Source organism: Lactuca virosa, chromosome 5, assembly GCF_052849685.1.
Source record: "Lactuca virosa cultivar CGN04683 chromosome 5, Lactuca_virosa_CGN04683_v6, whole genome shotgun sequence".
Taxonomy (NCBI): Eukaryota; Viridiplantae; Streptophyta; class Magnoliopsida; order Asterales; family Asteraceae; genus Lactuca; species Lactuca virosa.
Genome location: NC_136430.1, coordinates 274,211,876 through 274,223,737, shown reverse-complemented (window position 1 = coordinate 274,223,737; position 11,862 = coordinate 274,211,876). Strand labels below are relative to the sequence as shown.

The 11,862-nt window shown below is 37.6% G+C and overlaps 2 protein-coding genes across 2 annotated transcripts; both read right to left on the bottom strand.

The window, feature by feature from the left end:
* Nucleotides 1-2,096: 2,096 nt before the first annotated feature.
* On the bottom strand, nt 2,097-3,218 carry LOC145112759 (uncharacterized). Its single transcript, XM_079048889.1, has one exon. It carries the CDS (start codon nt 3,216-3,218, stop codon nt 2,097-2,099), a length of 1,122 nt encoding a protein of 373 aa, XP_078905015.1.
* Nucleotides 3,219-3,221: 3 nt separating this feature from the next.
* On the bottom strand, nt 3,222-4,220 carry LOC145112758 (uncharacterized). Its single transcript, XM_079048888.1, has 2 exons — nt 3,872-4,220; nt 3,222-3,763 (listed from the first exon to the last, which is right to left on the bottom strand). The coding sequence occupies exons 1-2, from the start codon at nt 4,218-4,220 to the stop codon at nt 3,222-3,224; spliced, it is 891 nt and encodes a 296-aa protein (XP_078905014.1).
* Between the last annotated feature and the right edge of the window lie 7,642 nt (nt 4,221-11,862).

The window sequence follows — 11,862 nt, the reverse complement described above, 5'->3', positions numbered from 1 at the left end:
TATCATATGGCGCAACAAGGGTCCCTTGTTGCTCCATATCACTCCCAAGTGCTCCAAACCTCTTCCAGGTGCTCCAAACCCCCTTCTATATGATCCGTTCCTTTGACACTTTATTCGTTCCTTTGTCAGACGATCCATTCCCTTCTCAGATGATCCATTCCTTTGTCACATGCTCCATGAACCTCAAGTGCTCCATTGAGTTCTAAGTGCTCCAAATGAACTCAAAATGCTTCATGTTGGACAAGAGTTCATACCTCAACAATCTCCTACTTGAAGGCTTGAACAACTTCATCTGTCATTTAAAGTCTTCATCATTCTCTCAATCTCTCTCCCTCTCTATGCCAACCATTGTCCTCAAAATCTTGGAATTGCAGCTGAAGCCATGCTTGGCTTCAACTTTTCAGTGGTAAACACCTTAGTACATTTATCTGCTGAGTTCTCCATACTAAGGACTTTCTTTAACTTAGTAGCCCCTTTGTTCATTGTCTTGAACTCTCTGTTCAACAACATCTTAAGGTTGTTGATCTTCTGCGTGTTGGAACCAACAATCAACATTTAATATAAGGATGATGTATGAGGAGCTTAACTTCTTCAAGTAACAACCATGAGCTACCTCACGTCTTTTGAACCCACTCTTCTTCATGAAGTTATCAAAATTTAAGTACCACTACTTTGAAGTTTTCTTCATGCCACACAAGTTTTCTTTTTTCTTGAACACCGGCTTTTTCTTACCAGCTGTAAGTGTACTTTCTGGCTGTGCCTTCAAGATGTCTCCTTCCATGTTATCATAAAGGAGACCAGTTGTATTCACATCTAGGTGCTCTAGATGGAGATTTTTAGAGGCCTCTTCATTCAACATAGAAGTAATTGTAGTCATCTTCGCAACTGGAGAATCATCCTCTCCCTTCTGTTGTATTCCCTTGACTGCCAATCTTCCATTGCAATTTTTACCGCTATCTATTTCATCCTTAACTTGAAACATCTTACTGTTCTGTAGTCCACTCAACTTGTCATCCATAGCCTTCTCCCACTGTATGGAGTTCATCCTCAAGGCCTATGGTTTTGACCCATTCTCACACATCAACATGTCATTGGTTGACGGAGAATACCTCACTGGAGTACTTTGCTTTGTGGTCCTCTGGATAATATGTGGTTTGATCTTTGAAACACCTACACTCCACCCTTATAACCATTATCACCAGAGTTCCCACTATTTCCAGGTTTATCAGAGCTTCCACTGCTTCTTGAACATCTGCCTATCCTTTGACCAGAGATAGGTTTTGCATGATTCTGGGATCCTCCCACTGAAGAATCTGAAGTTGGACTGTAAACACCAGAATGAATTGGACCCGGCTTCCCAAACTTAGGTGGATTTCCTATCTTTGCAAAACTGACTTTCGTCTATCTGCCAATAGAACATGGCTTAGAAGCATCTGTCATATTCTTCGAATCTGGCCTCCTCCCACTAGATACAGGCTTCCTCAATCCCTCGTCACTCATATGAACAAATCTTTTGTGGCATAAAGTGGATGTTCCAACTCCTTCAACAGTGCTCGCTTCCTTTTCAGAAACCTACACCATATACAGTGTACCATGTTTCTGACCAGTGGCGTAGCCAGGATTTTGTTTTAGGGTAGTCCAAATAATTTACAAAATATAAACGAGTAGAAAAATACTTCAAATGATAACAAAATGTAACATTATGCATTCAAAAGAAAATTGTTCATTTAAGTTGCATACGATGCTCTCTTACATCATTAAAATCATCTAAAATGGAATCTAAACTAAAAAGCTTAGCGATATATTTCTTGATGTAAAGAACCAGACTGTCAACGATAAAATCATCATCCATTTTATTACGTAGTCTATTCTTCACAATTTTCATAGCGGAAAATGCACGCTTAGTAGTTGCAGTAGACAGTAGTTGCAATAGACACTGGAAGGGTCAACACAAGCCGAATCAATCTGTCAACAAGATAATAATGACTTGTTTTTCCTGTCTCTGCCAAACCTTGACAAACTTCAGCAATAGATGACAGTTTTCCCAAAATTGGATGACCCTTTACATAAGCTTCAAAGTGCTTCAAATGAAATTTTCAAACATCTATTTCTTGGACAGTAAAATCAAGATAATAATATTTTTTTGCAAGTTTGCAAATAAAATCAGAATTAAAGTTTTTATATCCCTCTTTTGGATCCAAAGCAGCACTAAGTTGTAGCAAATCTACAACTCTTTCATTGAACCTCGAGTCAATTTCCTGTAACTGAAAATCAACTGTTTCATTAAATATATCAAAATGATAATGATGCTCGGTAGTAATAAAACCTCCCTTCCTGTTGCTTCTTCCTTCAAAATAAGGATCTTTGAATTCAGGAATACCAATATCATGCATCTTACAAAATTCCATGGCATCATCAAGAAAAGAGCCCCATTCATCATCTCTAAGGGTTTCAATTAGTTTCTTTGTGTGGGAAACCATTGCCATTGCACTTATGATGTCTTGAGACTTTTGTTGTAAAGCTTGACAAAGAACATCAGTAATTCCCAAAACTTGTTTCATCATATGTAAAATGAAAACAAACTCAAAAGATGTCATTCTTTTCAATGTAGTACTAGCATCACCTCTTGTTTTGTAATTAGAGCCCGCCTTTTTTATGTTTTCCAAAACTGTACAAGTTGGATTGTACATCCGAAGAAGACTGCTAATAGAAGTAAAATGTGAGCTCCAACGAGTGTCTCCAACACGCTTTAAAGTACCAATTTGATTAGCCCCTTTTCCAGTTTCAGTTTCACCAGATTCTAGCATTTCTGCAATTTCAGCAGCTTGAGAAGCTTGTAGTTCATCTTGGCGTTTACAAGAAGCGCCAACGGCATTTACAATGAAAGATGAATTTCCAAAAAATTCATGTATATAGTCTACTTCTCTAGCTGCTGCAACCAATGCAAGTTGTAACCGATGAGCCATACAATGTATATAATAAGCACATTGATAATCCTTGAGAAATAATGCTTGTAATCCCTTCCATTCACCATGCATGTTGCTAGCTCCATCATACCTCTGCCCACGAAGATTCTCAACAACAAGTTTGTAAGAAGTAAGAGTTGCACATATAGAAGAATATAAAGTGGAAGATGATGTATCTTTGACATGGACATGATCAAAAAATCGTTCTTGTATGAAACCTTTATTGTCAACATATCGAAGAACAATGGCCATTGGCTATTTCTTACTTTCATCACTTGCCTCATCAACTATTATACAATATTTAGAATCACAAATATCTTCAACTATCTTTTCTCTCACTTTCTTAGCAAAAACATTTAAAATTTCTTTCTGGACCTCAGGCGAAGTGTATTTTGCATTTCCTGGGGCATTTACTAAAACAACACCTGCAACATCCTCATTGTAAGAAGCCGTATGTTTGATCAACTTAATGAAGTTCCCATTATTTTTTGAATCAAAATTTTCATCATGCCCCCTAAAATCAATCCCCTGAAATGAAAGAAAACGAAGAACATCTATTAATGTTTTCACCCTTAACCTATTCTTTTCAATTTGATCAGCAAATTGTTTTTGCATCACTTTATCAATATGTCCTGATTGATTCATGAGAGCATCACAAAACCGTATAACATTATTATGATGAGAGTTTAGTCCATCTCCTATGTGTTTCAAAAATGAACAATATTTTCCTTTAACTTTGTTCCAGTTTTTAAAACCATTGATTGTGAATGCATCGTGACCATTATGGGTATTTGATTCTTCAAGAAAAAGATAGCAATAAAAACAATATGCTCTAGTTTTACTTTGAGAATACTCAAGCTAAGGAAATTCGGAATACAATTTAGACTGAAAGCGTCGTTGATGACTTTTTGACCCAGATGCAAGATATTTAGGTAACACTGGTTGATGTGGTCCAAATCTTAAGTATGCCCGTCTGATTTCATCCCGCATATTGGTTGCATATTTCCATATAGGTAGACTTAGGCCAGGATCATGTTCAATAGAACAAAAGCTAGGATTTTCAACTGTAAAAGATGGTGGAGGGTTACCATCTTCTGGCGGTGGTTGAGGGTCCTCAACAGGTAATGATGATGATGATGGGTTCTTATCCTTTGAAGATACTTGGTTATCCATTTCTATTGTGTTTTTCTCTTCGCCTCTTGGTAAAACATTACGTGTAAAAAATGAATCTAATCTTTTTTGCTTTGGTCCCATTGCTCAACAAAATTCACTAAGCATTAAAAAAAATTCAATTACAAACATACTCTTATATTTTTATACAATTACACGCTTACAATAATACAAATAATTAACTCATAGCAAGAAATAATAACCTAATTTATTATAAACCTACGATAAAAATATAAAATCTAAGGTGAAAATAAAAACAATAATGAAGTAATTGAATAATTAGGAAAAAAAAGTAATTTACTAACCTAATGGTGATGATTTAATAATAACAACTAACAAAATGAATAAGAAACAATGAAGAACATTGACTTGCGGACAGAAAAAGTGGAATCATATATATATATATATATATATATATATATATATATATTCTTGAGATATATGACAAAGGCAGAAAGCACGGCAGTAATACGACAGCAATACACTTTCAATTATATGTTTGATTTGGGGTGGGCCATAGGCAAAAGAAGCCTAACATTTTTTTTATATATAATAAAAAATACATATATATTACATATAAGCAAATGTGTGGGTGGGCCAAGGCCCATTCATGTCTCAATGTGGCTTCGCCACTGTTTCTGACCCTTAGAAATGATCAAGTTTCCCTTATTCACTTTCCACTTGTGATCACCAAATGTAACATGATGACCTTCATTGTCAAGTTTTACATCCAACTAATATCAACATCCTCTTTAGATCTGGAATGAACTTGACATTCTTTAAAGTCCAATCCGTACCCGGAGTCGTCTTGAGAACCACATATCCGACACCCATGATATCCAGACACTTGTTATCTACTAGCCTAACCTTCCCTTGGTAATACCTGAAGTTCTTCATCACATCTTTGGAATGACTAGCATGAAATGATGCACTAGAATCCAACTCCCATGACTCTATTGAATTTTCAACCGAACATATGAGTGCATCACTTTCAAATTCTTCTGCCATATTCATCTCCTTTTGGCCTTTATCTTTCATGAGTATTGGGCAATGACTTTTGACATGACAACTCTCTTTGCAGTTCCAACAGGTCACGCCCCTCCTGTTGTTCTGTCCACCTCTCCTCCTTGACTTCGATCTTCCACTACCCCCACATCCTCTGTTGGACCCCCTTCCTATATCTTCAGTACTCAAAAGACTATTCGAAGCTTCTCCAGCACTCCGTCTTCATACATCCTCACCAAGGATTAAATCATGAATGCCTTCAAATGTCAGCTTAGCACCCCCACTTGATCTGCTAACTAATGTCACTATACTGGACCAACTATCAGGAAAATATGATAATCGTAGCAATTCCATGACTTCATCTTCAAATTTAATATCAACCGAAATCAACGTTGATAGGATAGAATTAATTTCATTAACAAGATTAGTTATTGAGCCACCCTCCTTCATCTTCAGATTTACCAATTGTTGAATCAAGTGAACCTTGTTCGCTGCTGAAGATTTTTCATACATGTTAGATAGCGCCTTGATCAAGTCATGAGTAGTCTTCACAGTGACAATGTTGTATGATACATTCTTTGCCAAGGATAATCTCACCACACCAAGTGCCTTCCGATCTAACAATTCCCAATCCTCCTGCTTCATTTCTTCAGGTTTACTTTGGGACAATGGTTCATGTAAGTTTTTTGGTAGAGGTAGTATTCGATTTGTATTTTCCAGAAACCGAAATCATGCCAATTGAATTTGTCAATATTAGCTCTCCCATCTTCAGCCATAGCTCGGATACCAGTTTGTTGGGTGACAACAAAACAAATTAAGCACTTCAGACAAATATCAAAATAAACTTCGGTGAACTCGCAGAAATAAAACTTCTGAAAATGTAAATCAAGTGAACATAATGTTTAACGTGGTTCGGTCAAGGTGACTTACATCCATGGGTGAATGAGAGAGAGAGAGGGAGAGAGAATTTTATTAACTACCAAGAACAATTTCAATGACAAGTAAAGGTTACACCTCACTTGAGCTCTCAAAACAAAGATAATATATGTTGATAACTTTTGGCTCCAAAGGAGTGCTCTCAACCTCACAATGATTACTCTCTTGAAATTTCTGCACACCTACAATGATGGAGATATGAGTCTATTTGTACTTGAGGGATCGGACCAAAAACCCTAATGGGCCAAACCATTGGCCCATAACACCATGAATGGTGACAACCAATCATATCCCGCCATGCAGCATCTTCTGGAACATTAATCCATGTCATACAACCCATGAGCATCAACAAAACACATGATGGACCACCTTGACCATAATGGAGAATCATGAGCACTAATGGTCCAACATCCATCATGGTGGCACAACATGGTGTAATCCTAGAGCAATACCAATTTCTGAGCATCCTTGAACGATCTTGAGCATCATAGAGGACTTCATATAATACTTGGCTCATTAGAATACCTTGGATCATCAGGGATACCATGGCTCATCAAGGAACCAAAATGGCCCATCTTGCACCATGATGGCGCAACATGTGCAAGGATGGTGCAGCAGGCTTCAAGTGTGGTGCAAGAACTTATAGGTTGGTGCAAGATCACTACCTTGGTGCAACAGGAACATACATGGCACAACAAGGCCATGTATGGCGCAAGAGCGATCCTCATGGCGTAAGAGGAACCCCTTATGGCGCAAGAAGGAGCAGCATGGCGCAAGAAGGAATGCTTATGGCACAACCAAAGGGTTTTGAGCATTCTAACACTCCTATGGTGTACATGCAACCCTAGAAACCTTGGATTTATGTTTTCTCTATTATACATGCAAATTTGATTTCCAAGGTTCTCAAACTAATTAGCATGTTATGAGGTACTTGTAATATAAAAACTTTAGTAGAATAACATACCTTTTCTTGTGGTTGATTGCTTGGAGTCTTGAGAGCCTAGCACCAATAATGTGGATGCCTCAAGTGGAATAACAAATCACCAAAACACCTGGGGAAGACTTGAGAGAATAGTATGCACCAAGTAGAAATCGGCCCACCCTTTGTACTCACACACTAGTGCTATTTCATGTGCCAAATACCTCTTTATATAGTATGGAGGATTAGTGTTACATCCATGTAAACCCTAATACCCATGACCTTTCATTTCCATAGGATCCATTGGTTAAAAACTCCATGGACTATCCATGCAAGCTTAGCCCATCCTAAATGAACTTGGCCCATTCTATATATATAAGAGTCCATATTTAATTAGTTCCTTTTGATCACTAAATTAATTATAAATTAATTCTTGATCAATACTAATTAAATAATATGATTTCATATTAATATATTATAACTAATAATATATTAATAAATCATAACTATACTATTCTCAAAAGATTATACATATAAATTGTTTCGGTGAAGTGAAACCCAAATGGACCATGCCGGGTCGGGTCAAGTACATACTAAATATAGTTACCGACTTAGACACCTTATCCAACAGTCTCCCACTTGGATAAGTCTGATAACTATAGCATGACTTCAGGAACCGACCAGCAATCGTAGCTCTTAAAACTCTGTTGAACTATGAAGTGCCATTTTAGATATGTGATCATATAATCCTCTGTTCTAGATATAAGCCGGACAAATACATGGAACAATGTCATACTTATTGTCCAGCAGTTTGTTTCCCGATTTCCGATTTGTGTGACATAGAACTAAACTGAACACATCAATTTGGTTCTGACCGGGCCTGGTACATAGGGCAAAACAAAATCATCGAGGGGCCCAGATATCGCTTTTAATCCTCCAATGACTAAAAGGAACAGATAAACTTCGACTCATATGCTTGTTCTACTACTTGCTGAATCATACACAAAGGCACGTTTTATAACATCAAGTTACTTATGCGTTTTCGTGCAATCAATGCACAACCAACTCATAGGCAACAACTCATATCTATAGGTTTGAAGACTTATATGATATTAGCGTCTCACGATCACTCGAGATAAATTCCATGAAGTGATACAAGTGAGCGTGGGTTTAATCTAATACTCAGAACTTATGAGCACTCATGAATGTTGTAGCAACTTTTTCTATGTCTAACACCTTAGACATCTACAAGCCCAATTCATGACAGTCTTGATTCATACCTACTTCCAACATATGACTGACTGTGGGGAGTTTGAATAAAGTAATTATTTTGGAAGTCAAAACATGCAAAATTGAAACAATAGTAAATAACTGACACAAGATAGCAACACCTTACTTATAAATAAACAACAACTTTTATTTAATCATCAAATGTCAATTACATTTTACAAGCTTCAGAAATAGTTATCTAATCTGTAAAACTAATATCGTCCCTCAGCCCGATGCGCCTCGCATGCTGCAAATGCCTAACCCTAGTCAGTCCCTTCGTGAGGGGATCTACCGGGTTCTCTTCTGACGATACCCTCTTTGCCACGAGGAGTCCTTCTTCTATCTTGTGTCTTATGAAGTGATATTTTTTGTCAATGTGTCTGGATCTGCCATGATCTCTCAGTTCCTTGGCTAAGGTAACCGCACTATTGCTGTCACAAAAAATCTCCATAGGCTCCTTTATAGCTGGTACAACTCCAAGGTCTCCGATGAAGTTCCTCGTCCATATCGCCTCCTTTTCCGCTTCGCTCGCTGCTTTGTGCTCTGATTCACAAGTCGAATCAGCCACCGTCTCCTGCTTGGAACTTTTCCAATTAATCGCTCCTCCATTCATGGTAAAGACCCAGCCCGACTGAGAGCGCAAATTATCCCTATCAGTCTGAAAGCTAGCGTCACTATACCCCACTACTCTCAAGTCATCACTCCCACCAAGGGTAAGGAACCCGTCCTTAGTCCTCCATAGGTACTTGAGAATGTTCTTCACCGCAGTCCAGTGAGCCTTGCCAAGATTCCCCTGATATCTGCCGACCATGCTCAAAGAAAAGGCCACATCAGGGCGGGTATAAGTCATAGCATACATGATCGAGCCAACAACAGAAGCATATGGTAATCGACTCATCTCAGCTATCTCAGCCTCTGTACTCGGGCTCTGAGCCTTGCTCAGTTTGGCATTATGCTGGATCGGTAAGTCACCTTTCTTGGAATTCTGCATGTTGAATTTTTTCAACACTTTGTCCACATAGGTGCTTTGACTAAGTCCAATTAGTCTTTTACTCCTTTCTCTCAATATCCTTATCCCTAGGATATAGGCAACTTCTCCAAGGTCCTTCATAAGTTCATAGCGAAACACTTCCCAAGCCAGGACTTAACCTCCTGCAAAGTTGGGATGTCATTTCCCATAAGTAGTATGTCATCCACATACAGTACCAAAAAGCTAACTATGTTGGGTTTTGAGCATTCTAACACTCCTAAGTGTACATGCAACCCTAAATACCTTGGATCTATGTTTTCTCTATTACACATGCAAATATGAATATCCAAGGTATTATCCTAACTAGCATACCAAAACATTGATACTAGGGTAATAAAATAGATAGAATACATACCTTGTTGTTGTTGCGTGACTCCATGAAGCTTGAGAGCCTAGTGCCCCAAGTGTGACACCTCAAATGGTTCACACAACATCATGAACACTTGGAATAACCATGAGAAGAAGACACTCCAAGCTCAAATTGACTAGCCCTCATATATGTATCACTTGTGTCAATTTATTGAGCTAAAGGGGTCCTTATATAGTGTGCACATTAGGGTTACACCATGTAACCCATGACTTTACTCATTCCTTATGCTCCATGGGGTTTAACCTCCATGGAGTATCCATGGATCACCACATGGGTTAAACCCAACATAAGGAATCATGGATCATAAGCCCACATATATAAGAATGAATGATTTACACAATCAATCCATATTTAATTAGTCTCTTTTTGATTAATAAATTAAGTCCAATTTAATTCTTGATCAATACTAATTAAATAACATGATTTCATATTAATATATTAGAACTTATAATATATTAATATGTCACAAATGTCCTCTTCTCATAAAACGGTCTATCCAAATGTTCCGATGCCATGCAACCCAAATGGACCATGCCGGGTCGGGTCAAATACATACCAATTATAGTTATGGACTTAGACACTAATCCAACAGTCTCCCACTTGGATAAGTCTAAAACTATTATTGCGTATGACTTCAGGAACCAACTGGCAGTCGTAGCTCTCAAAACCCGCTGTCGAACCCTGACCTTGTCGATGAACTCTGACCTTTGTCAATGACTTGTCCATTAGATAAGGGATCATATATTCCTCCATTCTAGATATCATATGGACTGAGACATGGATTACAATCATTCTCTCTTGTCCATCTGTTGTTTCCCGATTTCCGATTTATGATGACTGACTGATTGAACAGATCAAATCAGTCCTGGCTTGGCCAAGCACTCACATGTGTCATCATTAAATCATCGAGGGGCCCACAAATATCGCTTTTATCCCGAAGTTAAAAGGAATGGATAAACTTCGACTCATATGGCTTGTTCTACTACTTGTTGAATCATACACAAAGGCACGTTTTATAACATCGAGTTACCAATGCGTTTTCGTGCAATCAATGTATAACCAACTCATAGTAACAACTCATATCTCTAGGTTTGAAGAATGTAGGATATTATCGTCTCATGATCACTCGTGATAAAATCCATGAAGTGATTCCAATGATCGTGGGTTGAATCCAATACTCAGAACTTATGAGCACTCATGAGTGTTGTAGCACCACTTTGTCTAACATCTTAGACCTCTACAACCCAACCCATGACAGTCTTGTTTCATATCTACTTCCAACATATGACCGACTGTGGATGGTTTGAATAACTTAGTCATTCAGGAAGAACGACCTAGTTATTCTGGAAGTCAAAACATGCAAAGTGAAACACAAGAATAATTGAATCCAATATGGTCTCAGAACTTATGAATATAAATAAAACACCTTTTATTTATCACCATATTGATTACCCATTATTCATTGTATACTATTTCAACTATCAATGTTATACTTGAATTAAAACAATAGTTATCCCATGCTCCAAGCATGTACACTATGTTTTCTAAACACTAGTCATGCCATACACCAAGTATGCACACTATGTTTGTCTAAACATTAGTTATGCCATACATCAAGTATGCACACTAAGTTTGTCTATGATCTTTACTCTGTGAAATAGATCGATTGAACATAATTCCAATGATTCTCATTTCACAATCCCAATTCCTTACCGCAAATGCAAGAATTCCAAATCCTGCCATTTACCAAAATCTGTTAGATTATAAACTTATATGCATTGATCCTCTTGTAATGATTATGCACAAAGTCACAAAGACTTGTCAACAGACATTACAGAGTATTCCAATGGAGATCAACTCCATGGAAATATCCTTCTTGCATTAAGTTTTTCTAATCTTACACAGATTGAATAATTTCCACATGTGGAAACATTCCCATATTCCCATTTTGACTATCACTTCTGAACAAGAGTTGTCTCTTTTCAGAATATGTCAATATGGTCCTTCCAAAATTAACACTATACTTCCAACTGTTCCTGAGCAACCAATCTTTGGTAAACCTTAGATTGTCCTCGGCAATTGCTTAATCATTTTAGTTATTTCCAATTCTAGAATTTTTCCCTTCTTAATGCCCCATGCATTTGGAATGTTTTAGAAAGGATCAATATTATAGCACATGCAATCGATCCTATATCCG